This window comes from Fusarium mangiferae (assembly GCF_900044065.1).
Source record: "Fusarium mangiferae strain MRC7560 genome assembly, contig: FMAN_scaffold009, whole genome shotgun sequence".
NCBI lineage: Eukaryota > Fungi > Ascomycota > Sordariomycetes > Hypocreales > Nectriaceae > Fusarium > Fusarium mangiferae.
Genome location: NW_024573929.1, coordinates 1,829,136 through 1,857,020, shown reverse-complemented (window position 1 = coordinate 1,857,020; position 27,885 = coordinate 1,829,136). Strand labels below are relative to the sequence as shown.

At 48.5% G+C, this 27,885-nt stretch overlaps 12 protein-coding genes across 12 annotated transcripts; 8 read left to right on the top strand and 4 right to left on the bottom strand.

The window, feature by feature from the left end:
- Positions 1–422: 422 nt before the first annotated feature.
- Positions 423–1,820, top strand: FMAN_08441 (uncharacterized protein; the record flags this gene model as incomplete). Its single annotated transcript, XM_041835266.1, has 2 exons — positions 423–749; positions 807–1,820. 2 exons carry the CDS (start codon positions 423–425, stop codon positions 1,818–1,820), a joined length of 1,341 nt encoding a protein of 446 aa, XP_041685447.1.
- Positions 1,821–2,295: 475 nt separating this feature from the next.
- FMAN_08442 (uncharacterized protein) lies at positions 2,296–3,774 on the bottom strand (the record flags this gene model as incomplete). The annotated part of the gene is made up of 2 exons (XM_041835265.1): positions 2,296–2,433; positions 2,482–3,774. The coding sequence occupies 2 exons, from the start codon at positions 3,772–3,774 to the stop codon at positions 2,296–2,298; spliced, it is 1,431 nt and encodes a 476-aa protein (XP_041685446.1).
- A 510-nt stretch (positions 3,775–4,284) lies between these two features.
- FMAN_08443 (uncharacterized protein) lies at positions 4,285–5,266 on the bottom strand (the record flags this gene model as incomplete). The annotated part of the gene is made up of 2 exons (XM_041835264.1): positions 4,285–4,908; positions 4,958–5,266. The coding sequence occupies 2 exons, from the start codon at positions 5,264–5,266 to the stop codon at positions 4,285–4,287; spliced, it is 933 nt and encodes a 310-aa protein (XP_041685445.1).
- A 650-nt stretch (positions 5,267–5,916) lies between these two features.
- Positions 5,917–8,001, top strand: FMAN_08444 (uncharacterized protein; the record flags this gene model as incomplete). The annotated part of the gene is made up of 3 exons (XM_041835262.1): positions 5,917–6,006; positions 6,061–6,108; positions 6,157–8,001. 3 exons carry the CDS (start codon positions 5,917–5,919, stop codon positions 7,999–8,001), a joined length of 1,983 nt encoding a protein of 660 aa, XP_041685444.1.
- Positions 8,002–8,845: 844 nt separating this feature from the next.
- On the bottom strand, positions 8,846–9,758 carry FMAN_08445 (uncharacterized protein; the record flags this gene model as incomplete). Its single annotated transcript, XM_041835261.1, has 2 exons — positions 8,846–9,643; positions 9,711–9,758. 2 exons carry the CDS (start codon positions 9,756–9,758, stop codon positions 8,846–8,848), a joined length of 846 nt encoding a protein of 281 aa, XP_041685443.1.
- A 1,130-nt stretch (positions 9,759–10,888) lies between these two features.
- FMAN_08446 (uncharacterized protein) lies at positions 10,889–11,878 on the top strand (the record flags this gene model as incomplete). Its single annotated transcript, XM_041835260.1, has 1 exon — positions 10,889–11,878. The coding sequence occupies one exon, from the start codon at positions 10,889–10,891 to the stop codon at positions 11,876–11,878; it is 990 nt and encodes a 329-aa protein (XP_041685442.1).
- Positions 11,879–13,213: 1,335 nt separating this feature from the next.
- FMAN_08447 (uncharacterized protein) lies at positions 13,214–17,221 on the top strand (the record flags this gene model as incomplete). The annotated part of the gene is made up of 4 exons (XM_041835259.1): positions 13,214–15,103; positions 15,170–15,675; positions 15,721–15,836; positions 15,888–17,221. 4 exons carry the CDS (start codon positions 13,214–13,216, stop codon positions 17,219–17,221), a joined length of 3,846 nt encoding a protein of 1,281 aa, XP_041685441.1.
- A 484-nt stretch (positions 17,222–17,705) lies between these two features.
- Positions 17,706–18,233, top strand: FMAN_16170 (uncharacterized protein; the record flags this gene model as incomplete). The annotated part of the gene is made up of 1 exon (XM_041835258.1): positions 17,706–18,233. One exon carries the CDS (start codon positions 17,706–17,708, stop codon positions 18,231–18,233), a length of 528 nt encoding a protein of 175 aa, XP_041685440.1.
- An 871-nt stretch (positions 18,234–19,104) lies between these two features.
- FMAN_08448 (uncharacterized protein) lies at positions 19,105–20,372 on the top strand (the record flags this gene model as incomplete). Its single annotated transcript, XM_041835257.1, has 3 exons — positions 19,105–19,626; positions 19,699–19,863; positions 19,959–20,372. 3 exons carry the CDS (start codon positions 19,105–19,107, stop codon positions 20,370–20,372), a joined length of 1,101 nt encoding a protein of 366 aa, XP_041685439.1.
- A 562-nt stretch (positions 20,373–20,934) lies between these two features.
- On the bottom strand, positions 20,935–22,969 carry FMAN_08449 (uncharacterized protein; the record flags this gene model as incomplete). Its single annotated transcript, XM_041835256.1, has 6 exons — positions 20,935–21,343; positions 21,409–21,936; positions 22,015–22,161; positions 22,217–22,360; positions 22,422–22,722; positions 22,777–22,969. The coding sequence occupies 6 exons, from the start codon at positions 22,967–22,969 to the stop codon at positions 20,935–20,937; spliced, it is 1,722 nt and encodes a 573-aa protein (XP_041685438.1).
- Positions 22,970–23,870: 901 nt separating this feature from the next.
- Positions 23,871–25,334, top strand: FMAN_08450 (uncharacterized protein; the record flags this gene model as incomplete). The annotated part of the gene is made up of 1 exon (XM_041835255.1): positions 23,871–25,334. The coding sequence occupies one exon, from the start codon at positions 23,871–23,873 to the stop codon at positions 25,332–25,334; it is 1,464 nt and encodes a 487-aa protein (XP_041685437.1).
- A 634-nt stretch (positions 25,335–25,968) lies between these two features.
- Positions 25,969–27,873, top strand: FMAN_08451 (related to monooxygenase; the record flags this gene model as incomplete). The annotated part of the gene is made up of 5 exons (XM_041835254.1): positions 25,969–26,011; positions 26,071–26,190; positions 26,244–26,323; positions 26,370–26,700; positions 26,756–27,873. The coding sequence occupies 5 exons, from the start codon at positions 25,969–25,971 to the stop codon at positions 27,871–27,873; spliced, it is 1,692 nt and encodes a 563-aa protein (XP_041685436.1).
- Positions 27,874–27,885: the final 12 nt, after the last annotated feature.

The window sequence follows — 27,885 nt, the reverse complement described above, 5'->3', positions numbered from 1 at the left end:
TGCATCCCACCGCAAGTATCAGGATGTGACTTGTTAAGATGCCGAGGCTCCGCTGACATTTCCCCCTCATCTGAACGTGATCTGTACCGCACCCCACGCGGCTCCGTCGGCTGCTGGTCGGAAGTCGACTCTACCCCAGGTAGAAACACATTGAGCAAAAGCATCTCCGCCGGTGACTAATTTGAGTAATCTACTATCACTTGTTTTGTCCAGAAGGACAATGTCCCGCCACGAATATAGCTTGTCATATGCGGTGTCGGCTCGGCACGGATCTAGATTCCGAGATATGCTATCACCTCAAAAGAAATAGATCAAAGCCAGAACCTACGTTGTATTCACCTTTCCCTCTAACGAGCTACCTCTATACTGACAGACATAGGTCAGAAAAAGCCTCCCATCGCCTCCCATCGCCTCCCATCGCCATGGCCCAAACCGAGACTTCCCTTTCAAGCTCTACCAGACCAGATATGGATCTCGATACATCCGAGAAACACCCCCATGTAGAGGCACTACCAGAGTCTCAAATAGTATCTCCCATTAACGAGACTGGGTATCCCGAAGGCGGAAGGGAAGCATGGCTCGTCCTTGTCGGAGGCTGGTTCGGTCTCTTCTGCACCTTCGGCCTCGTAACATGTGTCGGTGTATTTCTCGAGTATTACCAGGCAGGTCCTTTAGCAGACTACAGCCCCAGCTCTATTAGCTGGGTCACTAGTTTGCAAGTATTCTTCCAAGTCGGTGGCTCAGCAGTCGTATGTCCCCTTCGACACTGACTGTTCGGATCATGAAGCTAACGGCGCGGTTCGCAGTGGGGTCGTGTCTACGACTCATACGGCCCTAGATACCTTCTTCTCATCGGCGCTCCCGTATATGTCTTCGGTATAATGATGCTCTCTTTATCAACGCAATACTATCAGATCCTTCTTTCCCAGGCACTGCTTAGTTCCATGGGCTCAGGCGCCGTATTCACTGCTTCTCTTACATCCATAACGTCATGGTTCAGAAAGAGGCGCGGAACAGTCTTTGGCATCGTGAACTCTGGATCTTCCGCCGGTGGTATAGTGCTACCCATCATGCTATCTCGTCTGTTCAAGGGTATTGGCTTTGGCTGGACTTTGAGAGCTGTTGGATCCGTGTTCTTGGCTTTCATGGCGATTTCGTGCGTCTTGATCAAGTCACGGACCCCGCCTAAACCGCGTCCTTTCGTGTTGTCAGATTATCAGCGATGTTTCAAGGAGCCAGTCATGGTGTTGACTATGATTGGCGGCTTTCTCTTCTTTTGGGGAATGTTTCTACCGTTGAACTACATCATCATTCAGGCAAAGGCGAGCGGCGTTTCGTCCGACCTTGTTCCTTATCTTCTCCCGCTCATTAACGGCATCAGTCTGATCGGTCGTTTGATAGCAGGTGCACTGGCTGATGTCATCGGCCAGTTCAACTGCATGCTGATAATCACGACATTCACAGGCATCTTGACGCTGGTGCTCTGGATTCCGGGCAGTCAAAGTACAGCAGCTATCATGGCATATGCTGTTGCTTTCGGTTACGGCTCAGGTGGCTACGTATCCATCTTTCCCGGCTGTGTCAGCCAGATCAGCCCAATTGAAGAGATCGGCACACGAATAGGACTCGCATCACTTGTAAATGCATTTGGGGCTTTGACGGGTAGTCCACTTGGCGGTGCGTTAATCACAGATAAGAGCGGGAGCGGGAATAGCTTCATGGGCTTGCAGTTGTTCTGCGGCTGTACCATGATTGCTTCCGTGTTTGCTTATGGGACTGCAAGGTATTGTCAGGCTGGTTTTAGATGGGCCAAGGTCTAGGATCTTACCGAGATTGCTAGCTGTGCTCCGTAAGACGTGTGTCCTCTATTTCTACAACTCTCTTCAAGAAGGACGAGAATTCCATAACTGCATCAGTGTTCTTACTGCTCAAGTCCGAGATTTCAAGTTTTGCATCACGCTACTATATATTATATGTTGTTCATTGGCCTTGTCTCTTCAATTGCGGTGTTGTCTCTACAAATCAGGGAACTATCCTTCTCTATGACTCACCAATTGGTGCTTCAACTATGCGATGGCTCCAATGATATGTGCAAACTTCATGATGAGAACAATAGCACACTAACAGATGGTCGCTACGTAACATGGAAGTATGTTAACCGATAACGTTCCATCCGATAAACTCATGAATTACATCCAAGCACATCAGCCAAACTCGGAAACTAGAAGAAAACACAGAGTGAATTAATACAATAAGCAGATATCGCACAAAAGTTCGTGATATGGTGCGGGTATTTCAAGAGAGCTCAGGAGCTTCATCCTTGGGTTCCCATCCAAGCACCCGGAGACATCTGACCAAACCACCGACTATAAAGAGCATCACTCGCAAACCAATGATTATTGCTCTTCCTAACAGACTGTCCAGGTCCGGCAACTATTACATCGTTAGCTCCAATCATCACGCTACAAGGAGGATTCATACCTGTTGGTTGCTGCTCTTCTTAACCCATTCGAAAGCCCTTGGCATCATAAGCTTCTCATATACCGCCAGCTGATCTCCAATCTGTTCATCAGACACACTTCCAGTCGCGTTCTTCAGCTTCGCAAGTTCAAGTAATGGACCAAGTGCATCAGCTGTATCATGGATCGCATTATTCGCGCCCATTCCTCTAGAAGGGAGCATAGGGTGGATAGAATCTCCAATGAGCCAAACACGCGGATTCGCAATGCTTGGATCCAACATGCTCTCGCTCTTAGACAGAAGCTGTTGTCTCCAATCCATGGGCGTGTCGTTGTTCGCATATCGCCAAGGCGTCGTCATGATAGCGTCGTCCTCGACAGCGTCAACAAGCTTCTGAAAACTAGGATGAAAGCCAGCCTCTGTGAGCTTCGTCTTCATCAAACCCTTTTTGTCTTTGACGTGAGGTAGCTCTGCGGCGTCAGGACCCGTCGTCCATGCCATACCAAGGAACAGAGAAGCTTCATCCTCGTCGTAGTTCTTGGGTTTGAGGATATCCGTGTGCTCGGAATAAGAAGCATTCTTGGGGAACGATAGCGCTTCTGGTAAATATACAGCGGCAAACACCATAGCCTTAGAGTTGCCAGTGTAGATCGTGCCCTTCTCCAGAAGCTGTCGCGGCAATGTCTGTAGTACAGACCACGGTAAATGACATTTACCCAAGTAGCCACCATGTCCAGGCGTCACCTCGGTGATGATGTTGTTAAGCCCAATCTGCTTGTTGATACGACTTCCACTTCCTTCGGCAGATATGAGGACATCACAGTCATGATGAGTATCGTCGCTGAAGTGAACCCTGATGCTGCTTTGCCCAGCTTCCTTTCCTTGAAGTACTTCATACCTTACGTACTTCTTACCAAAATGGATAGAACCCTTCTCCTGTAGTGGCTTCTGGAAAAAGTTCCGAAGTCTCGTTCGTGCAATTGGAGCACTCTTCTCATAAACTGGAGCTTTACTCAAGTCGATCAGAACCTTCAGGTCAGAGGGACTAAAGATGCAAGGAGCGGACGACACGACCCCTCCAGACTTGCCGAAGCAGGGTAGTAGGTTTGCGTATTGTTCATCGGTAAGACAGGCCTTGAAACCGATAAGTGCGTGAGCCCCAAGTCGGATTTGGTAACCTCCTCGTTCTGAACCAGCTTCGTCTCGTTCAAAGACAGTTACGTCGATTTGGCCATCGGATTTGTTGATGAGACCATTTGCTAGACATGCGCCGGCAAGGCCGCCACCGATTAAGATCACTTTGAGAGGAGCCATTGGGCGAGCGGCTAATGGATTGTGTTATTTGTCTTGTAAGGTGATTCGAAAATCGTCGGGAGTTTGGGTCTTGGTAGTTGTAAAGGGTGTAGCTTATATGGAACTTTGTAGCATCACGACATGAAATAATTTATTGGCTTAAGTAAAGCTCAAGATGGCCAAATGTGTTCTGCCTTGAGCCCAGACCATTTGTTACATCTCGTTAACCGTATGCCGTCGAATGATGCCGTCGGGACGGCCCCGCTATCATAGTTGTCTGTCTAATTCCGGTTAGTACCCCACCGGTCCCGTCGGCCTCTTCAATGCAATTCATGGAGTCCATACGTCGAATGAGGATAAGATCATACCAAGGAAGGGGCACAGCGACAGTCAATGCTAGTGTGATAAAGGAGCTAATTAAAATCATGGATATATGATTCTGCTATTGCAGAGAGTGGCCAATAATGTTTAGACAGTTTTTCCGCCGAGATTCTTAAGTATGGCTGACTTATCATATTGGGCCATCGCCAATTAGTTCTTACTAAAGTCCCAGGCTGAGATATAAGACTTTTGAAGTGAAACTAGATCAACGTCGTGTTTTTGTCGCTGGCCTTCTTTGCCAAAATGCTGAGCGTTAATCTGGAGCAGAAGCTTCGAGGTCGAACCCTCTTCCATCTCTGCCAACTCTGGAAAAGCTTCATCAAACATAGTGGTGATTTCATCTGGCGTGAAGGTATCCTTCGGTTTCGATTCGATCTCTTTCTGGAAGAAACCAACGTACGCTCGTGTGTGGTCCGTATCCTTACTTCCACTGAAACCGTGTTGGTCACTAAGTGCATGTCCTGGAATAATTCTCTCTGCACCGAGAGAGTCGATTAGTCGCAAAGAGCCGAGCCATGCTTCCGTCATTGAGGGATCGTCAAGATCAGCGAGCCACATATGCATTCCATGGCCGTATACGACATCGCCGGCAATCAATGTTCTAATGGAGGGGATCCAGAACATGGTCTGCTCAGGGCTATCTCCGTTGACAGGTCCAAGAAGATGGACGATATCGTCCCCTGGAAGCAAAAAGAAGGTCGACGGGAAAGCCTTCGGGATTCTTGGCGAGTTGGCAATGTTTTCACCTCCTAATGCCGACTTCCAGAAGGCAGTCTATTCTTATGTTAGCAAGTTCAATTGTTTGGATTGAGCCATTACACACTTTGCCCTCGATGATGTCGTTGATCAAAGCCACTGTCTTCTCGGTAGCATATAGTTCGGCTTCAGGAAAGCTCTCCAAGATGATGTGAGCAGCGAGATAATGATCTGGATGGAAGTGCGTGGCAAATATCGCCACCAATGGCACGCTGGCGTTGGAGCGTATCCATGGTACAAGCTCTTTTGCTTGGGGGATGGTCAAGGGTACATCAACGAGTACAGCTGCTTGACTACCCACGATCAAAGAGGATACCATGTCTTGAGCAATGCCATGGTTGATGCGGGTTACGACTCGAAGCTGTGTGTTCGCCATTGTTTACCGATCCGAATTGTATTTTTAAATTGTACGGAGTACAGAGAAGTGAAACCGTGGGGACTACGCAGAAGAAAAATGAATCTAGCCCCATCTATCCCACTCGGCGGTTTTAGATTGTCTTAGTCAGAAAATTTGTGAACGGACCAGTTGGCCAAAGATATTGGCTGCTTAACAGTAAGGTTCCAGAGGAGAAAATTACAGATATTGCAAGTCCGTTCCCATATATCTTCAATTGATGAGCTGGCAATAGATAATAATTTTACCTTCGTAAACCCGATAGCGTCCAAAAATATACAACAGAAGGCATGTGCGATTGCCTTTAACGCCTGGTCATACACTTTCTCTTTACCCTGCAGGCCAGCCCTATATTCCATTTCAACCTCCTATTAATCGACGACTAAACCTCCGAGGCTTGTTCACCAGCTTGCTTAACGTTGAGGAGCGGAAAGTCGTGTTCTTACCCAAAGACAGGCTTTATGTTACTCGCTGTACAATGCGCCACAGTATTATGTCATACTGAAGCGGGGTCGCGGCGCTTACCACTGACTTGTTGGTTCATACCTTTCCCTCCACACATACATGCTCTACTTGTTCTTTTGTATTTCCTTCAAGGTCTAAGGTCAGCAGTTCACGACGTTTGAACCCCAATGCTTATGAGCCACAACGGCATTGGACCGTCCGCGAGACGCAAGCGCTCTGTCATCTCGTGCAGGGAGTGTCAGCGACGTAAACAAAAGGCATTGATTAGCAGTTCGTTTATCAAGGCATCCCAGACTAACGTTGTGTTGTAGTGCGATCGCCGCCAGCCATGTGCTCATTGTATGAAACGGGGCAAAGCGGTAAGCGTGTACATCTCCCTAAGGACATGCCATTTGCTGAGGAAACAGGACGTCTGCCTCTATGATTTGGATGCCAATCGCACGCCTTCTACGTTCCTCCCTGTCGAGCTCCAAGATCAATCCACCAACGGCGTCTTGCGAGCATGTCCAGGACCAATTCCACCCGCCTTGGGTGTTCTGCCCGATGATTTCAAACCACTGGGCTACGGCGACAATACAAAGGGAACACCAGGGGTCCTCCGCTGTCTGGGGGAGTCTGCAAGTCTTTTGCCCCAAGTCCCGCGTAGGGACTGTCCTGACCCCGGTGAATACATGAGCATGATTCGGGAACTTCCGTCTCAAAGACACATAGACGTTCTCGTGCAAGACTTCTTCAGAAATGTAGCATGGCATTACGATATCGTCGACCAAGCTATCTTTCTGAATCAACTTGCTGAATGGCGCCGCCTGACGCATGATCAACTCAAAAGAGGACCAAATGCCTTACCGACTGCCCTCCGATCTTTCCCTGCTCTGCTCTTCCAGGTTCTGGCACAGGCCCTGCTTTTTCAACCCGCACAGCACAACGATACCCTGAACGAGCTGAAGTACGCAGTAGATATGGAGTTATCAGATCGGGCAGCGGAATACAGTGATGCGGGCCGTCGACTCGCTTCATCTTTCAGAAAGAGTGAGCCCACTCTCACGGGAGTCCAGGCTGAACTCATGCGAGCCTGTTTTGAAAAGACCACAGGGGCAGTAATCGAGGCATGGCACACGCTCGGCACTGCTATCCGCGACGCCCAAGAACTCGGTCTGCATCTGATAGAACCAGATTCCACGACATACTCAAAATCCGAAAAGTCATCAGATCGCGAAATGGGCCGTAACGTCTGGCTTATGCTTCACCTCTGGGATGCTCACATGGGCATAGTACTCGGAAGGCCCATGTCGACAAGAATGAGTCCCAGCGACGTGGCCTCGCCAATGTCTTCAAGAGACAGCTCTGGAAACCAAAGGCCACCGCAACCTCGCGACGTCATCTTGTGCGGCTATCACACGGCTTACAAATTCTTACAGGACATTCACGATCTCGAGAAAGTAGAGGACTGGCGTGTCCCAGTTGACAAAATCCACGAAACTATTGTTACTAATATTGCGAACGTTCCCGGATGGGCGACAATCCAGAGGTCTCGCCATGGAGAACTTCCTTGGCTTTCTGCGGCCTTGGAAACAATGTACACCAACGTGCAATTTGTCATCTTTGCTTTGCATCGACCGTTCATCTTTGCAGAACCGAACAGCCGCCACAAGGCCTTTGACGCAGCGATGCGAATCCTGGAGTCTCAAGGTCGTCTATTCGACCAGACAGAACCGTTGCAGTACAAAGCTTTTAGTTTGGTGTTCGCGACGTTTGACGCCATGGTGCTTGTTGCAGCGGTGCATATTCGCTTTCCGAATGAACTAGGGGAACAGTTTGCAGCGACCAGGAGGAATCTTGAGTTGGGCATTCAGCGGCTCAAGTCTTTGCAGGCCAGGAAGAATGTTCTTGCTAGTTCCGCACTCAGCATTGTCGAACGACTGTATCGAAAAATGCTTGCTGTGATGTATCCAGAGGAGCACTTGGGCTACCAGCAGGGAGGTACTGATGATATCAACTTTATCACGATGGAAGCAGAGACATTGGAAACGAATTGGGACACCATTATACAACCCGACCTCGGAGATGTGTTGGTTCCTCAACCGATGAACGAACTATTGCGCAATGGGTATTTGGCTCAGTCGTTGAGCATAAGTCCTCCATATCAAACAGCGTTTGGGCAAGGCCATTTCGGTACCAATATTATGGACAGTTTTGGAAGTGATTTGATGCCTTATCACGGCACAGATGACACATTACAGGGCGCCAAGTAGTTTCACGTCACGTTTGGAAACATCAATGTTTGCAGCAAAGTATAGGACTACATAATACAAATTGGAATGCAGCAGTTTTTTGTTTCCCCTCATTTCATTAAAGGCTCTCAACGGTATCAAAATATCCAGCATATTGTCGTTTTAGCCTTAATTCCCCTTTTAGCATTCTATTTCTCACACTCTTTCTGCGAGACTATGGGCGGCGCCCGTCTCAAGGAACCACAGCGTCATATTTAGTGCTAGGGCGACCTTTCGACATCACTAGGTTCCCAAGGGCTCCTCTTTCGCACTAAGAAGTGCAAATCTACACGGACATACAAAGATACCGTCGGCTTCGGTGATAGTTATGGGGGGGGGGGGCTGTTAGGGTCGGTGCCCGTGGTGGACTAGTTTCTTGCTAACTCCGAAATTCGGGATTGGCTAAGGACATGATTGTTTACGCCTCCCAATCGGGGGAGAAGGCTAATAAGTCATGATACGGTTAGTTAGTTTCGCTAGCATTTCGTTTTCCCGAAACCTTGAGGTACAGCAACCCTAGCTCTAGGTACACAGAACAGAAGCAATCAAAGCATAGATTGTTGACTCCAAGATGCGCATGTTTATGCTGCCTGTGATTCTCATTCAATCCGGCGTAGATGGCCCGGAGAAAGGGCCAGGCCCAGTACAAATTCCATGAAGCCTTCCACTCAATTACAGGCGATATCAGTCAATTATAAAGTTACATACAATAGAGACGAGAGTCCAATTATGGTGAACCTTAGGGGTTTTGTCTGATCTTAACTATCTATGAGTATGTGTGTCATCTAACATGCATGATCCATTCGTTTGAATCGTTTTGACTCTGCTAAATTCCTGCCTTGCGTCTCGCTTCGACTACCTTGACCGCCGAATCAACAATAGACTGCTCAAATGAGCGATACTCGACACCCAGAATGCGAATTGACTTGGAATTATCCAATTCGTAGACATTGGGGCCTGGATAGTTGTCCCCGGGGCCGCGCGGTATCTTCGCCTTCTCAACGTCGGGGATACGCGAAGATGCCCGCAGTACGTCCGCTGTTTGCTGATAGCTGTATCGACCACCGGCGATCAAAAACCTCTCGTTGCCAGCATCAGGAACCTCAAGAGCGCGGACGTGCGACGTTGCAAGATCCCGAACATCAACGAAGCCCCAGAAGTCTGTGTCGGGTACATCTTGGAGCTCTCCGGAGAGAAATCGATTGATATCCCACGCGGCAATGTTCAGCGCTGAGAACGACAGGGGATGTGCGGGAGGACCAAAGACCATTGGGGGGCAGAGAACAGTAATGTCGAAATGCGGCTTCCGATCCTGGACGAAGCTCCAGGCAGCTTTTTCAGCTAAAGCCTTGGATGCAACGTATGCGGTACCGGTGTCGGCAGTTTTGGCATAATCGTAGGTGACTTGGTTCCAGTCCGCCTCATTATACGTATGGCCGGGCCACAATCCCTTTGTGAGGTCGACCATGGCAGCGAAGGAGGATGTAATGACGACTCTCTTAATTTCCGTGCCATACATGGAAGCAGATTCCAGAAGGCCTTTGGTCATCGCGATCGCCGGTACTAGTAGCTCAGTCTCATTGTCCTTCACATTGAGTGTGAAAGGACTCGCAATATGAAGAACCTTTTGTAGAGAACAGTTGTCAGTGGCCCGCGTTGACGTCAGTGCGTGGAGTGTAGAGTATACATACAGCATCAACACCTTTGACAGCTTGGTCAAAAGCCCCCGCGACCGTCATGCTAGGAACGACAATTACGGAAAGGAATTCTGAACTGTCACGAAAAGTCTCGAGAACAGCGTCGGCAGATGCTTGAGATCTGACGACTCCTCGGACGTGGTACCCTTTTTGCAGAAGGTGTTTCACAACATGAGTGGCGATAAAGCCATTCGCACCAGTGACAAGGACGACCTTATGAGACCCAGTCATGTTTTGTTGTTCTTGAGACAGTATATTGCAAAAGAATGTCTTGTATGAATGCTTTCTTCTTGGTTGAGAGATAGAAAGAATAAGGTCGAGATATGACAAAAGGTCCTTTGCGCCTTTTGAGTCAAGTTTCTATCGAGGCGAGAAACCGAGGCAAGGGACGTCTTGTTGTCTCACTGAACCGCCGTTGTGGGGGCTATTCGGACATACCAGCAAAACCTCGCTAGGAGGAAGCAGTGATAATGACTAGTCCCATTATACTTTCCGGCAGTTACGAGGATAGACAGCTCCAAAGTCCGAAGCAGCTGAAGATCAGCACAAGCCAAGCAAGGGATAATGTCGGCCGATATTGCCTTTGGTTCTCAGCTATCAATCCAAGGGAACTGCAAGCACCTGTGGGTTGACTACCGCCGATAAGGTTCAACTTTGAACACCCAGTCTCTTAACACCGAATTGGTACGAGGCTAGCGTTTCGGACATGTGTTGGGTGATGCAATACGTCCGTTCCGCGCAGGAGGACGCAGAACCGAACTATGTCAAATAGAGGCCTTGATCTACCTTGATCAACACCCGAGGCCGTGGGGATCAATTGACCATCGGAAAACTCATTATGTGCATCGCCAGCGGCCAATGAAAAGATAGCATAAGCCGTGGCTCCGAAAATAGTGGGCTCATCTCCGAAAACAGTGGGTTCATGACTCCGAAAGTAGTGGGACTATTCCCGAAACATGAACACCTATCTAGAAACGCGGCTCACGGAGCTATCGCTCGTCTTCCATCAAGTAATGAACATGATGTTGGAATATTGGTCTTGGGCATATAACACATAGTATATAAACATTCTAACTATCACCGCTTCTGATGAACAAGCTCCAATTTACTCTCTCATCAGCATTAACTGAACACTCTATTAACATTAAGACTACATTGTTTGACTTCATACAATGGGCTGCCACGGTCGCTACACTACAAAGAAGGTGACCTATCCATCCCACGGGGAGACCATCACCGGCATCCTGTATATGCCCAAAAACGTGGCCAACCCGCCTGGTGTCGTCGTTCTCGGCCCATACTCATTTGTCAAGGAACAAGCCCCACTGCAGTATGCCACGCGACTTGCCGACGAGGGCTACGCCGCCCTAATCTTTGACCCACGCACGGTCGGCGAGAGTACCGGCCAGCCGCGGCGTCTAGAGAATCCCAAGATGAAGAACGAAGACGTTGTCTCCGGTCTTGACTACCTTGCCGGTAGAGGCGACGTGGACGCAAAGAGATTGTTCCTCGTCGGTGTCTGCCAAGGCGGTCCCGAGTGCCTAGACGTTGCATCGTACGATGACCGAGTCGTCGCTGTCGCTTCCGTGACGGGATACTATCGCGATCATGAGACTGACGTCTGGATGATTTGCACTGGCTGCGTCAACATCGAACCCGGGGTCGACGTTGGGTCATTGAAGATGCCTACGCCTGAGCAAGGGGAGGCGCTATATCAGGCACGCATCGAGAGAGCTAAAAAGGCTAAAGCGCTGTACGAAGAAACAGGCCAAGTCATCTACCAACCTCTTGTCGACCCGAAGGCCGCAGACCCAGATGTCGGTTCACTCGCTGGTCTTCCGGGTCCCGTCGCGTGGGCCTGGTACGGTCCGTGGACTTTGAAGGGATTTGAGAACCGATACGCCGTTATGAGTGACTTGGATCACTTTGGCTATTCAACCGTACCTGGGGTAGCCAAACTCACTAAGCCGGCTTTGGTAATTCATGGAGACAATTGCATGAATGCGCCTGCAGCCAAGAGGCATTTCGAGTCGATCCCGACCGAGAAGAAGAAATTGATTTGGGATAATGCTGTGTCGCATTTCCAGCATTACGATCAGCCAGATGTTGTGGACAGCAATGTTGGTGAGATTGCTGCTTGGTTCAGCCAGGTAGAGGCGTAAAAAGAAGAAAAAGCAAAGGGCTACCAAGGGTTCAAGACTATTCGCTCAGTATTTATCAGTTGCAATCTGTGAATAGCTCAACCAATAGTTCAACAGTCTATAAAACACAAGTAGCCATGTATGCCCTATTATAGCAATCATGCACAGTCCCTCCATTAACGCTGATATATTAGATCGATCGGAACTCTATCTATAAGATCAAAAAGCATTATCTAAACGCTATAGTTGGCTCGATAGAGGCTCGTGATAGCGTCGTAATATGTCGAGTCACTCTGTCAGACGTTCTACTACAGGTTAAGCTGTAACTGGCTGATGCTCAAATGACGCTCCAGCGAGACGTACGTGATAGGCTGGCATTAAGCGAGCTGTTGAGTTCAAACTAATGACATTCTGTCAAGCCCAAATGAGATAGTGCGTGTTCTCGCTGCTTGGAACCTAGAAGATCCTTGTAATTTCGGGCAACCTGCCATAATGTGATTTTAAACCTGTATTATCTGCAGCTTCAATTATGTGTATCCGACTCTTGCCATTATCACAGTTCTGTATTTTTATCTTACCAAGAACTCTACATATTTATGAAAATGGTGACAACCTCATGTGCTTATCATTCTGGTGGATAGATTGCAAGCCACTACTCTCAGGCTATGCAATTTTGGGAATGCCATCGGTTGTGAGAAGCTTATTCGCGATCCTAAAACATAAGCTCATTTCACGGACTTTCGCCATGCCAGAAAACGGTCATTGCGCCGTTTGGCGGCCGATAGATGATTTTGGTGTAAGCCACGCCGTTTAAACCAGGCGTGACAGGTTGACGGTTAGAGATAACGGCTAGAGCCTGTAGCCAAAGACGTCTGAGCGGATGAAAATGGTCTCGAATGATGAGCCCCACCCTGCGCACAGAGATGCCGGTATCCAAGACTACGGTGATGGCGAATATTTTGGTGAAAATACTGTACTTTGCGCTGTAGTTACCATGACGTTAACGATGTGCTTATTTCTAATTATTAAACAGTTGCGATAAGCAATATAACACAGATTACGGTATGAACAAAATGGAGAGAGAAGTTGAGGTAATGTTGCTAGAGTTTGCACTAAGCTTTACTGGAAAGCTTACATTCTAAAAAGTTGTTCTAAATCCTAAACACGAAGCTGAAGGAATGCATTATAAACCTTAGGCTCCAATTTGAGTAACAGTCAGATAATAATAAATCACTCACAGAGAAACGATACAAAAATCAGCAATAAAGCTGCAGTCTCTAATGAGTATCGTTTAATTTTATGTCACTACTGTATATCAGTCGCATCTTATTCTTGTTGAATGTCAGCTTACACACCATGAGGCTGCAATTCGGGCTCTTGGCCCTTTGGGCCAGTACAGCAATGGCAGGAACCTGCCAGTCGGGTACCGTCGAAGGCCCCTATACCGCTCAAAATGTGGCCTTCGATGTTATCTGCGGCAAGGGGTTGACGGGTACGTCTTACACAACTCAGGCTTCTATGATGGCTGGGGCCATTGAAGAGTGCATGGTGGCATGTGCAGTCGATTCGTCGTGCATTGCCATAGTCTGGGATAACATAGGCAGCTGCTCTTTATTCAGCTCATATAGTGCTATGTACAGCGACTATACCGATATAGCTATCCGTCAGCAGCCATCCACTTCGACATCCGTGGCACCATCGACAACTTCTTCTGCAGCGGTTACATCATCTGCGCCACCGCAATGCCAAGCGGGCACCTATACAAGCTCTACCGATAATGTGCAGTTTAATACTGCTTGTGGAAGGTATTACGTGGGCACTGAAATCTCCAATAGCGTCGCTGCTGATCTGCAGGGGTGCATGGATATGTGCGCGAGTGATTCAAACTGCGTTGCAGTGTCTTTGTCGTACAGCGGAAATGTCTGCCACCTCTTCAGTCACACTGATTATTCAACGCCCGATGCCTCCTGGGATCTGGCTGTTGTTTCATCGCGGCCATCTTCGACGTCTTCAACATCTTCAGCTGATTCGACATCTTCTGTTGATACAACATCCGCAGCTGATTCAACATCTTCGGGTGACTCAACCTCCACGGCATCCTCAGCGACATCTTCAACACCTCCAGCTTGCCAAGATGGTACCTATAGTGGTACCATCAATCAGTTTACAATAACATGCAATGCCTCGCCAAATGGGTATCAAACGCTATCTAGTCTTGGAACTGGATATACCCTGGAGACATGCTTGCAGGCATGCGATGTTGATAGCCAATGCGATGGTGCCGTTTTCTCGGAGCAAAGCGGTTACTGCATTGTATATCAGGGTGCCCTGTCATCCACGTACTCCAGTGTAGGCGCTGATTACATTTACAAGATGCCCGCAACATCCTCATCATCTTCATCATCTTCAGTATCTTCAACGACTTCAATTTCCTTAACGTCTTCTACTACTTCTTCATCCCCATCGTCTACAACATCATCAGCACCACTGACCTGCGCTCAACTGGGTAGTACCTACACCGGTGCTTCCAATACGGTATTCGAAGTTACATGTGGAGCGATACTGGGAGGCTCTCCCTCTTCAAATACTCAAGTCAACAGCGTTGAGCAATGTATGGATTTATGCCAAATTGATCCGACTTGCCTTGGAGTATCATTCTTTGGCTCGATGAATCGCTGCTACTCGGCTACTGTGTATGTCGGTTCAAGCGCGGCTCCTCCTTATGATGTGGCTATCATCCCAGCCCGATTACCTTCAACATCTTCAACATCTTCAGTCGATTCAACCTCAACATCCGCAAAATCTGCCTCATTGACAACTGTAGGATCTTCAACTGAAACCTTTACATCCCCATCGTCTGCATCTACATCAACTGTATCTACATCATCTACATCTACGTCGTTTACATCCACATCAACAACGTCTATATCAGCTATATCTTCATCCTCTACACCTATATCCTCGTCATTTACATCGCCTACATCCGCATCATCTACGTCTAGATCTTCAGATACATCGTCTTCAACTACGTCATCTATGGCTACATCGTCTACGTTCACGTCTCTTACATCAGCATTTATGTCTTCGTCAGCTACGTCATCTGAGGTTACGTCTGCCACAGCTACAACATTTATAACTACATCACTTACGACTACAACATCCACCCCATCTACACCCGCATCCATCTCTACAACTTTACTGACATCATCAGAGCCCAACACCTCAGAATCCACGTCATGGTCCGCAGTGGAATCCCGATCCCAGTCTACGATTCAATCCACATATCTGTCTACATCAAATATTGCATCATAGTCTACTCTGAAGCCTGAAACACCAACCTCAGCAGAATTATCTGTCCTTTCCTCTATTGTGACCTCTACTGCAACATTAACTATCGAGACCTCCACCGTTTTGACCTCTGCGAGAACCGAGAACCCAAGCTCTGAGACGTCCGCAAATGAGACTACCACTATGTCTCTTAGTTCTAAAGGATCGGAAGCAAGCTCGAGCAGAACCAGTCAAACCACAACAGAGACAGAGTCCACAGTACTATCCACCCAACAACCGACCTCACCAGTCAGAAGTGTTTCACCATCGGAATCTTCAACCTCAGCTTCTTTGACTATATCGACGACTTCAACAACTCCCTCTACAAGCCCAAGAAATATCCAAGTTCTTGATGGTTATGATTTTGTCGCCTGTCTACGATCCGATGAGGGATTTCCAACTTTTACAGAGGTATCAACCCAGGCCAACATGACCACAGAGATCTGTGTTAAGTTGGCTGCTGGAAGCATTTATGTTGGCGTCTATGAAGAGTGAGTGTTACAACAATCAACAGTACTCAAGCTAACTCCTTTCAGGACTTGCTATAAGGCTGATTCCCTCGCTGGATCTGAAGTTGTTGAGGATGAGCGCTGTGGCCTCCGGTGTCCTGGCAATCCCACTCTATTCTGTGGAGGCACTACTGGCGGTGCAGGTAGACGTCGTGCCATTCCGTCTAATCGTCTCTTAACAATCTATCGACAAGCGGCCTCCTCTTCTTCCTCTCCTTCTTCCAACTCATTGTCTTCTTCTTCTCCTTCTTCAGGGGCTTCACAGGCTTCAGGAACACGGGCCTTATCATCAACATCCGGGTCAATTGCTCAGATAAGCTACACGCAGTCAGTCCCCTCTTCTTCAATATCATCTCGAGCAACTGCAGCATCACTATCGATTTTCGAGTCGGGATCAATCTCTAGCACTCCATCTCCAACAAAACCCGGCCTTATCCGAACCATTCACGTCACCAGGGATGTCACTTACACAGAGATAGTCATTGCAGAGACAGTGACCACTGTCTCATATGTCACTATTGACCCAAGTCAGCCAGAGGTTTTTATCACTACTTGTATACCGGTAACGCTGCAATATACTCCCTGCAATTGCGATCACCAAGAATATCCGCCAGTAGATATGACCACCATTACTTCGTCCTGCGACGCCTGCGGCTATCAGGGCCAAGATGTTCTCACCATGGTGGTTCCAGTTGCTGCTTGTGAGAGTGACAAACCTTCCGGTTGGATCGAGGGTGAGGCTTGGAACCACGGATATCCTGACTACATTGAAGGTCATCAGACTTACGCTGGCAATGCAGCAGGTGTCGAATCTCAACCTCAACCGACACAAGGAAAACAGAATGGCGAGGGACAGGACTACGAGAATGGATCTACAGATATTGAAGCCGCGATTGAGGGATCAGGAGGGGAAGTGCAGAACAAACAGCCAACACAAGTGATGCAGAATGGCAAGGGACCGGATTATAAGAACAGACCCTTCAGTACCAAAGCCGCATCTCAGAGACCAGAGGATGAAGCACCAAACGAAAAGACTGCCAACCCCCTGCCAACACAAGGCCAGCAAAACACGAACCGACCAGGTGATGAGAACGACCAATCATCTATTGCAGTCGAAACTTCGGCAGAGCATAATGCCAAGAACGGGCCCATCGTCTCAGCCTCCCAACCCAGTAACGCACTGAATCCGCCCAAGCCCCTGCCTCCACATGATCAGCAACTTTCTTCTTCTGACGGACTCCCAATCGAAACAAGTGTTGTGTCATCTCTGGGACCTGACACTCCTACTAGTCCTTCTCAATTAGTACCTGTTCACGGACATCATCCAGCTGTCTCGACGACGTTTGCTACCGAGATAGAAATTACTAAAGAGGCCGAGGCATCTGAGTCGACACATAGCCTCAATCCTTTGGAACATGGGGAGGCTTCATCTATCCCATCGATAGTTTCTTCATCGGAAGGATACAGACATCATATCATGTACTGGAGTATGATGGTTGTGATAGTCGGAGTGGTGCAGTTACTTTAGCGATGTGTACTGGCTTAGTTGTTAGCTAGCTCTGTTATTTACTGATGAGACTTGTGACTGATACCTTGAATCAGCAGAGAGAACTTAGTTCCATACCTTTGGACATGACCAGGTCTAAGAATAACCAGCATTGCCCTCGATCTGTCAGCCCCTCCGGAATTGAAGATAATCAGGAATGTAAGAAGAGTACGGTTACCAATTACTGATCGAATACTGAGAGGCTAACAATGTGATGGGGAGCACCAAGTCACAGCACGCTAGCTGACATGGTGAAATTGACTCGGTGAATGGCGGGGTAAATCATCTCGGACCGAAATGAGAATTGTTGTATTTTATGAACCCCGCTTTGTATTTCCCCTTCCACTACCGACCGTCTTTTATACAAGCAGTTACCGTCTCTTCCTTGCAGCATTCAATTGAGAAGATACTGGCGGTACTAACTTTTGCATATCTATTCATTCTACCCGATATTACCTATCAGACGATGCAAGCTTTACAAAGGACAGTGGCTGTCATCCATACTCCATACTGGAACGAGTCTGAACAAAAGTTACCAGAAGACGAATTGCAGAACCCCTTCGCCCCAACAATTATTTACTTCCCGAGGCCAGACAAAAAGGGTCACGTTTCTCACAACTCACTACGTCGCCCGAAGAGAGATTCTCAGTCAAAAGTCCATCACAGCTACAATAAGCAACTTTCTTCCCACTCCGAGGCGGACCGACCAGATCAATCTCCCGAGTCTGCATTCTCGAGCCCTTCAATCACATGTAACTTTAACATGACTGATTTCGAGCGTTTCCTACTCCGTGATACCGGCAAAGAACCGCAGCAAAATAAGTATTCTTACTACACTGTCCCGCCGTCTACTTCGAACTGCAACTCAAGTGCCAAAAAGAGAAGGAGGGTGGATGGTTTGAAAATGGCTGAGAAGGAGATACGCGAGTATGAGCGCTGGGTTTTTGGCACTTGGGAGAATATATTTTCTGGGTCCTATTCATATTCCGGGTAAAGATTAGTGAAATGAATCAGCCTCTGCATTAAGCAACCCTTCTCAATTATCATATACTTCTCAATCTATATACTAGACTGCCGCCTACAAGAATGACCTTTAGGCTGTGAACCCGGGTGGTGAATGAGAATACAATCCCCCCCCTCAACACGACCTTTTCCTCAGAAGCTAGCGTTCACGAGGATAATTCTCAATCAATTGCCTTTAGAAAAGAAAACTAATTACGTCATTAGCTTACTGTTGCATTACCTTGAAGGAATGATCTAGCCTCTTTCAACTGCGGGCAGCTTGACAGCTCGGGATACCCCTCATGAGTTCTCGGTACTCGGGCTCTAGAGTCAAACATTGTTCCAGTCCCTAAAGCCTTATTGGTCACTTTCGATCAGCCGTGTCAACTGTCAATTCTTCGTATAAACTTTAATGCTGCAACTGCCGAGGTCATTACGTACGCGCCTTACCGTTAACTGGATTAGCTGATGTTTTTGTCTCTGTTGCCTTGAATCTATTAGCCCGACATAGCAAACGCTTTGACAGCATCTCCTCTTCACCGTAAACTTCCCCGCAAAGGTCCCCGAATCTTAAACTAACTGGAATGTCCGTGTCAGATAGTCTGACAAGACTAGACGAGGCTTTTTGAAAGCATGGCTGCTCTTTTCGCAACTAATTCCAAAAAAGGTCTAGAGCTGGGATCCCTCGTAAAGCCTCGATCCCGGACTATTTGATCAATTACCTGTTGTCTGTTGGTACAAGAACAAGCTCTTGGACCCTTATCTATGACGTGAACTCGCAGGTCTAGATTTAAGACTACTCTTATCTACTATTCTACTCTTATCATTCTTATCACATTTGTTGCAGACTAGCCCGGCCTACGATGAAGTTCTCTTTTCTAAAGGCACTGTTACCAGTACTGGCCTTGGTCGTAGGCGGCTTCGCCCAATGCCCAAAGCAGGTCACGACCTACTCCCCCATTCTCTCCCCCGGCCCCAGCGACGTCCTGTTCACCTCTTGCGCATCTGGTGCTGACGGTCCCCGTGTCTACCCCATCAACTCGACCACCTTCGATTGGTGGTACTTTGACGCCGTCTCTGATGATGGCGAACACGCCTTGACCGTCATTTTCTTCACCTCTTCCTTCGTCGGATTCAGCTTCGACTTGTTGAATGCAATCGACCCTCTAAACGTCTACGTATTTTACAATCACGGCGGTGATGGCTTCTCATTTCCCATTTCCTCTACTTCAGTCACGATCAAACTCGATGGTGATGGAGCTTCGGGCGATTGGACCGGGTCTGGTGCCAGTTTTCAAGGAGCGGCAGACCTGAGTACCTACAAAGTCACCTTCAAGAAAACGTTGTTGAACCCATCCGTAGAGGGCACCTTTACGCTGAAGTCGGTAAGTATACACCACGTCTAGGCTGCGATAACCTGTTAGAAAGATGTAAGTAGCTGATGTTGATGGATTTAGCGTGGCCCCGGTCACTATGTTTGCGGTCCCCTTGAAGCTGGCCAGAACATGAAGGTTCTTCCTAACGTCGGATGGGTGAATGTCATGCCTGCCGCAGACGCCGCAGTTGACGTGAAGATCAATGGGCAAAAGATCAAGTTTACTGGTAATGGATACCATGATAAGGTATGTTCATATGTTCACAACTGCCCGTCCCCAACAATCTCAAAATAAGCAACTTCATATCGATACCAGTAAACTAACTCGGGTCTGCTATTCAGAACTGGGGTGACGCTCCCTTCTTGGCCTCATTGAACGGCTGGTACTGGGGTCATGCCACATTTGGCGACTACAACATTGTCTTCTTCGACATGCTCGATAAGAACAACGTCGAGAAGGTGGGCGGCTACGTCTTGAAAGACGGAAAGGTTGTAGGTAATACGTGCACCACGGGCCTTCGAGTCCGACCTGTCGGCACGCCATATCCACCAACTCTGGGCTCGACCAACCCAACACAGATGACACTGAATATGACTCTGGACGACGGCACCGAGCTGGATGCTCTTCTCACAGTGAAGAAAACCCAGATTGACATTGAACTCTACAGCAGGTGGATAGGCTCTATTGACGGAACAGTTGGTGACTATGCAGCTTCGGGCTCTGCCTTGTGGGAGCAGTTCAAGGTTGCTTCGTAATCTTAGTTGGCTACAGTTAGTTATAACGGGAGCGGTTAGGGGAATAGCTGGGAAATACAGGAAGAGAAAAAAAATGGAAAAATAGAAAAATAGGAAAAAAAAGATGAAAAGAATAAAATCCACTTTTACTTAAAGTACCTTGTTATAGTACTATTGAGTATATTACTTTAAGTATTAATTTACTTTTAAGTAATATATAAGAGCTCAGTGGTCTTAATTGGTGAGATAATTCAGGCCTTAATGTCTACCTTAACACTAAAGCCTACCCTAAGTTAATCCCTCAGACTGTACTGGATACCTTCACTTAGTGGCAACGGGGGTGATCCAGCATTACTAATAATCCAATTTACATTATATAAGTGTGTATTATGTAGCTAACAGCTGTCTATAAGGTCAAGGTTTAGGCTGTAACCACAGATAAGGGGTGTGCAAACATATCAACTGATAGTCAAAGCTTTTAACATCTCAATGACACAGAATGAGAATGTGTACATGTAAGGTGTTAAATTAACCGTAGTTAAATCCCCTCTCAAACCAGAATATATAATTAGTGCCAACTCTTTTAGTGAGCAATACGAGCAGCAATACGGTTAGTCATGTACTTCTTGGTGTTTCCAATAAAGGCGCATGCTACGATGGCACAGACCCCAAAAGCAGTGCTTGTCAACCAAACGTATTTCAGTGCGTATGCATATCCCCAGCGGCTGCCAATAGCTGCAGCCTTCAGTATTTCAGGAGTGACGCCAGGGACAGACGACAGGGCAGAAGGGTCCAAAATGTAGGCAGTGACGAATTGTGTGGCTGAGGTGATTGGTAGGCCTGCTGCAATAGCATATTCAGCAACGACGTAGGGAAGCTTAGGCTTGAGCTTATGGTAGAAAATGTTGTAGTAGATACTGTAGCCGATAGAGCCCCCAACGACACGGATGGAGAGGGACAGAGCGACACATGTGGCGATCAGTTCGTCAGGTCTAAGATAGGAGCAAGGTAGTTAGCAATGGGCTCTGAAGGGGATGCTGAGGGAAATCCGACTTACGCAACAGTAATTGCAACGGTTGCCGGTGGAACGAGGACGCCGCCGACTCCAATGCCTGAAAAGACGCCAAAGATGTAGATCAGAGCAGGAGTGTCGGGGGTCACCGCGGCCAAGGCTCCTCCAAAGGCAGTCATCATAACGCATGAGAAAAGAAGCAACTCTCTGGCATTTCCTTTAAACCACGAAAGTGCTCCATTGATGACCGTGGCGCCAATAGTGATGCCGAGGCCAGAGGCCAAACCCTTGAAACCAACCTGAATAGGATCCGGATCGAACACCGTCAACGCCTCGAGCGGGTAGAAGTTTATGGACGAGTAAAAATTCAAGCCACCGACAAAGGCCACCAGGAAGGCTACCGCAACGACGCGTTGCCCTTTGAATAGTGCACCTGGGACCATTGGACACTTTGCGAACTTGGCCTCCCAGACGCAAAAAGTGATGATCATGGCGATGCCGACCAGAAGAAGGGATTGGACATAGGCGGAGGTCCAAGGATGCGAGTATCCGCCAGCCTGAAGTGCAACGAGGCTGTTTGAGCGTGTTAGATCAGTTTGAAGCGGGCTTTAAGCTTTGGTGCTTAGCTAAACCGAATCGAGAGTCACTTACAAGAGAGTCAGGCCGACAATGGACAGGAAAGCTCCGACGTAATCGATAGACTTGAGAATCTCCATCTTGGGTAGTTCTTCGCCTCTTCTATGAGACTGCGGAAAATATGTGAGGGCCACCACCGCAAGGCATATGCCGTTGTATATCCTGGATCGATTCTTATCAGCGCCTGTTCATGCCAAATGCCATCGCAGAGACCTACAGTGAGATCCACATGCCCCATCTCCAAGTGTGATAAGTGCTCAAGATCTGGCCGTACATGACGTACGGAACGAATGGAATAACGAAGAAGGTGACCAAAGCGAAGTAGAAACCGCGTTTCTTCACAGGGACGAGTTCCGCAATGCTACCAGCATGCAAATCAGTCAGCATATGTCTAAGCAAAGGGAAGTGAGGAGACTACAAACCCAGCAAGAGCGGTGAGTTCACCGACAGCAGCTCCAGCACCGGCAAGAGACATGCCAACAACCGCCTGGCCAAAAGTGTGGGTTGTGCCAACGAGGATGACTCCGACAAGGATGGTCACGCCGCCCGCGAGCGAGATGTAGCGTCGGCCGAAGAGATCTTGGAGATATCCGACAAAGGGTGCCACGACGGCAATGGTCAGGGTGTTGGCGATGGGCAGCCACGAGGACTTTTCGGCCGATCCGATGTCCTTCACGATGTAGGTGAGGGAGCCACCAACAAAGTAAAGCGGAATCTGGGCGCCTAGCAAATATTAACAGGGTGGTTTGATTGAGAGGAGTGGGAAAAGTGACATACCTACGTATAGCCCAGCAAGTGAGATGGAGGCAATGGCATGGCGCCAAGTCCAATCAACAATTCCATCAGAATCGTCTCCCTTGACGGCATGGGTGTTGTAGTTGACGTCGAGGGGCAGAGTACCGCCGTGTTCAGCTTTCTCAACCTGCTCCGAAGAGGGGACAGAATGATCGTCTTCTTGGGACTTGGTCATGGCTGTGTTCATGCACACTGGACAGGAGAAGATGGATCAAAGCTTGGGCAGATAGGATAAAGGTTGAAAGATCAGAGTAATGTATTATAAATGTCGTACAAGATATCTTGTTCTCATTTATCACTTGTATTTGGAGCCTAAAGCTTGACCTTATAAGCAACATTTAACTACATAGTACATGAATGTTAAACATGGACGCCGTATTGTGTACCAGGGGACCAAAGCTGTCAAAACGCGGGGACCCCAGATAGCCCAGCTCAAGCAGGCTAGTCTGACTTGATGAAAGGTCAACTCCTCAAACGCTCTTTGTAGACCTTGGAGTCTGGATGCGGGGCCCCGCACTCTTGGTGGTCCACCAAAATCAGCTATTTCCACTTTAGGGATAACCCCCTGAAAACTGCCGAGTTAGCGTGCTTGTCCATGTCAGATTGTCCGTGTCAGAGATTTGGGAGCCTTGACTCCGACAATCTGACATGGACAACTACGCTAACTCGGCATGGGGCTCGCCTATCAAGGCTGTAACTAACCCTATCTAGAACTGGTAGATGCCTGTTGGTTAATGGGAAGTTGCAATTCGCCGACTGAGGACATTACCATCCACCCTTCGCAGTCCTGCAACACCCCGAAGGTGCGCCTGTCTCGTCAAGCATGAATGCTACAACGCGTTCCACGCACCAGATAGTCTTGTCCGCTGGTTTGGGACGTCCAACTATGGCCTGGCTATTACTACTGTACCACGGTGCAGGGACTCGCAGTGCAGTCGGGTTTCTCAATGGGACCGAGGCTGTAGATATCAGGCCAAGACCCCCTCCCAGTTGCCTAGGATTCTGCTTTGTATCAACCGTCAACAGCGCCCGCATTATAGACATCCAAGTTAGTCACCGCCTCGCACGTATCAACAATGACACCGCCCGAAGCCACAAATTATGAAGACGAAATGCGGGAGGCCTGGGGATATCGATTCAAATGGACCAAAGACCACCAGACCCCAGAGCAGTATGACTACCTCAAACACTCCTGTGATACACTGGGCGAGGACTGTGCGGTGCTCCTGAATGAAATGTATCCGCCTGAACGCGAGAACCCCAAGAGTGAACAAGACAAACAAAGCTCTAATGGCACATCTCATGACGGATCAAAGTCAGAGGAACGGGCCTCGAAATGGAGGGATCTATACGAGCTCTTCTGCGAACACCATACAGAACATCCAAAGCTGCAGGAGCTCTGGGACGAGGTAAACACCACGCCCGAATGGGTCGACTGGGACCAGATTGCACGCGGCCAAGACGTACTGTACCGCTATGGCGGCGCTGCTTTCACCGGCCTCACATACCAGTCGCTCGTCGGAGGTACCGCTGGCGCTCGAGTCGCCGAGGTCTTAGGTCGAACAGGTGGTTTTAACGTGAGCACCGTGTTCCGCCGTATGCTCGAGACAACTATCTACTTTATCGACGTCACCGAAAGTGTCGACAGCCTCAAGTTCGGCGGCCGCGGCTTCGCCAGCTGCATGAAGGTGCGCTTCCTACACGGTACAGTTCGACATCGCATCCTCCAGCTCGCAGCCAAGCGCCCTTCTTATTTCTCCGTCGAAAAGCTCGGTATCCCCATCAACGACCTAGATTCCATCGGCACCATCGCCGCCAACTGCGCCACTATCATCTGGCAGTCACTCCCGCGACAGGGTATCCATATGCGCGAGCAGGAGATAATCGACTACGTAGCCCTGTGGCGCCTTATCGCGTACTACATGGGCACGCCCACCGACTTCTTCTCTTCGCCGGCCAAGGCGCGTGCTATCATGGAGTCGCTGTACCTATACGAATACAACCCCTCCAGCAGGTCGAAGGAACACGCCCAGAATATCATCATCGCCATGAGCGATACGGCGCCCAGCTACGCCAGTAAGCCGTATCTTGAGGCTACTGCGCGCTGGCTCAATGGCGACCCTCTCGCTGACGCTCTGGGCATCGGCCGGCCTAGTAGGTACTACACGGTGCTGGCAGCGGGGCAGTGCATGTTGTTCATGATTGTCTACTATGTCTGTCGTGACATCCCAGTCCTCGACCGCGCTCAGATTGGGTCGTTCCGCCGAAATGTCAGGGACTATATCAACAACCCAGAACTCGGTCTGGATCACCGCTCTGCCTTTAACTTTAAGTACGTGCCTAACTCTGACGAGTCCAAGCAGCAAGGCAAGGGCAGGACTCTTGCTAAGACTAAGAAAATGGTATTCTGGACTGCTGATCGTAAGGCGTTGGCTGTGCTGTTAATACTAGTGGGCTCCTTGTTTACTGCTACCTGGGCGGCCTTTAAGCTTGCTAAGTTTGGATTTGGTATGGGTTTTTCTATAATGAGGAACTTTTAAGTATTTTAGAATGGTTCTTTTATATATTTCGAGCTCTCCTTTATTAAGACTACATAAGCAGACTGTGAGGTATTTACTTAACCTACTTTTATATACTTGACGCTTATCAGCTGGCTATGGTAATTCTAGTAGTAATATGTATCATACTTTTCTTTTATATCCAAGATGTATCAACTTAAGCACGTAACCTGTCCTAAATCTATAAAGGTGACTCTCGGGGTTTGTCAAGCTGTTTCGTAATATATAGGCAAGGGCTAGAGTCTCTTCTACCTAGCTGCATTCCAGGCGATACCACTTACAAGCTATTTCCAAGCCGAGGCTTCCCCCGCACAGCGGTGCCATTTAGACTTTGCTAACTGGCAAGGAGCTGACAATGCCGGTATGCCGGCCGCGGCATACACTTTTACAACTTGTATCAATACGCCAAATTACCGAATCTATTTGCAGCCTAGGTCCGTTGCTAATAGTATACATTCAGTGGGTATTCAGGTGACAGCTGCTATTTAGTTGACAGTCCACTACTTCCCAGGACAACCAGGAGAACAAACTACCTATTGACACCGTTTCACACCGAAGCAATATAGAGCACACTACGCTGCAATAATCCCCCAGCGGTAGCAACAAATATCACACCATGACGAAAACAGACGTGGTAATCATCGGGGCAGGATTCTCCGGTAAGTTCGAACAAGGTCGGTGGTTCGGCTACGATTCAAGGAAGCTGAGTGTACCAAAGGGATTTGCATGGCCATCAAGTTGCTCGAGGCCGGAATACGCAACATCGTCATCGTCGAGAAGAGCGCAGGCTTTGGAGGGACGTGGAAAGATAATATATATCCAGGATGTTGCTGCGACAGTTGGTTCATTCAATCCTTCGCGGAGAGTGGTCACTAACTTCGCTGACCCTAGTCTTGTCACACCTGTACTCGTATTCTTTTGCACAGAACCCTCGCTGGTCTAGAGCATATCCAGAACAGCAAGAGATTCTTGTAAGTGTACATCCCTGTCTAGACGCGATATGTCCTGTTGATCGAGGCTCCGCCACAGAGTTATATTCAAGACGTCGCCCAGAAGTACGGCCTGTACAAAGTCGTACGGTTCAGCTCAGAAGCCACGGCTGCAGAATGGGACTCCGAATCTCATGAGTGGAACGTGGGCATCAAGGTTCTAGCTGGGAAAGAGGCTGAATTCTGCGCGAGATACACAATGAAGGCAAGCTTCTTGATTGCCGGAGTTGGTCAGCTGAACGAGCCATTCTGGCCCAGAATCACCGGCCAAGAAAGCTTCCAGGGAAAGGTCATGCACTCCGCTCGCTGGGACTGGAGCTATGACTTTGCTGGCAAGCGTGTCGGCATAATTGGCAACGGTAGGTCTTTGAATTATATACCATAGAGAGAAACCAAGTCTGACGATCTACTCAGGAGCTACCGCCGTTCAAATCGCACCTGAAGTCGCAAAGGTCGCTTCTCATTTAAGCATATTTCAACGCTCACCGAATTGGCTGATGCCGAGATTCGACGCGGAAATTCCACGATGGAAGAAGATTCTATTTGGTCATGTGCCCGCAGTTCTTAGTCGGGTAAGGGCTGAGATAATGGATGCTCGCGAATCCTACTATCAAGCTGTCAATCACGCCGATTCCTCCGACTCCTCAGCCATGAGCGCTGTCTGTAAGCGGCACATGCAGACTCAGCTCCCTGATCGCCCAGATCTGTGGGAGAAACTGACACCGAACTATCCGCCAGGATGTAAACGTATTCTGCTCAGCGATGATTACTATCCTACGTTGCGGTTGCCACATGTTACTCTTGAGACACGACATATCGACAGGATGACTGATACCGGCGTCGTTGTGAGAGAAGGATCACAAGAGAAAAAGATTGATCTTGACCTTGTCATTTCTGCGACCGGCTTCCAAGCCAAGGATTTTCTGCATGGGATTCACGTGCAAGGCGTGGGTGACCAGACTCTCAGTTCCAAATGGGCAAACGGTGCATCTGCTCTTTACGGCGTCACGGTAGATAACCTGCCAAACTTTGGAATGCTCTACGGACCCAACACAAACCTGGGCCATAACTCAATCATTCTCATGATTGAAGCTCAGGCGCGATATCTCGTCCCATTAGTAAAAAGAGTCTTGAGGAGCAGAGCCCGGGGGGGGAAGTTATCTGTCATGCCCAAAGCATCAAGGGTCCAAGAATGGAACAAAGATCTGCAGAGGAGCCTGGGAAATTCTACTTTCGCTGACCCCAGGTGTAGTAGCTGGTATAAGACAGACAGTGGACTTGTCACCAACAATTGGAGCGGAACTGTGGTGGAATACCAGGAACTGCTGTCCAAGGTTGACTGGTCGGATTACGAACTCGAGGGAGACGGGATGGAGACTCTTCCAACTGGCAAGGAGCGTATTGGCCGTGTCGTGGAGGAGACACGTTTTAGTACCCAACAACTCGTTTCGATAACAGTTCTTTCGGCATTGACTACAGCAGTCTATGTCTATCGTCATCGTGGGGGTCGTTTCTTGAAGTACATTTTGTAGCTGTTGAGATTC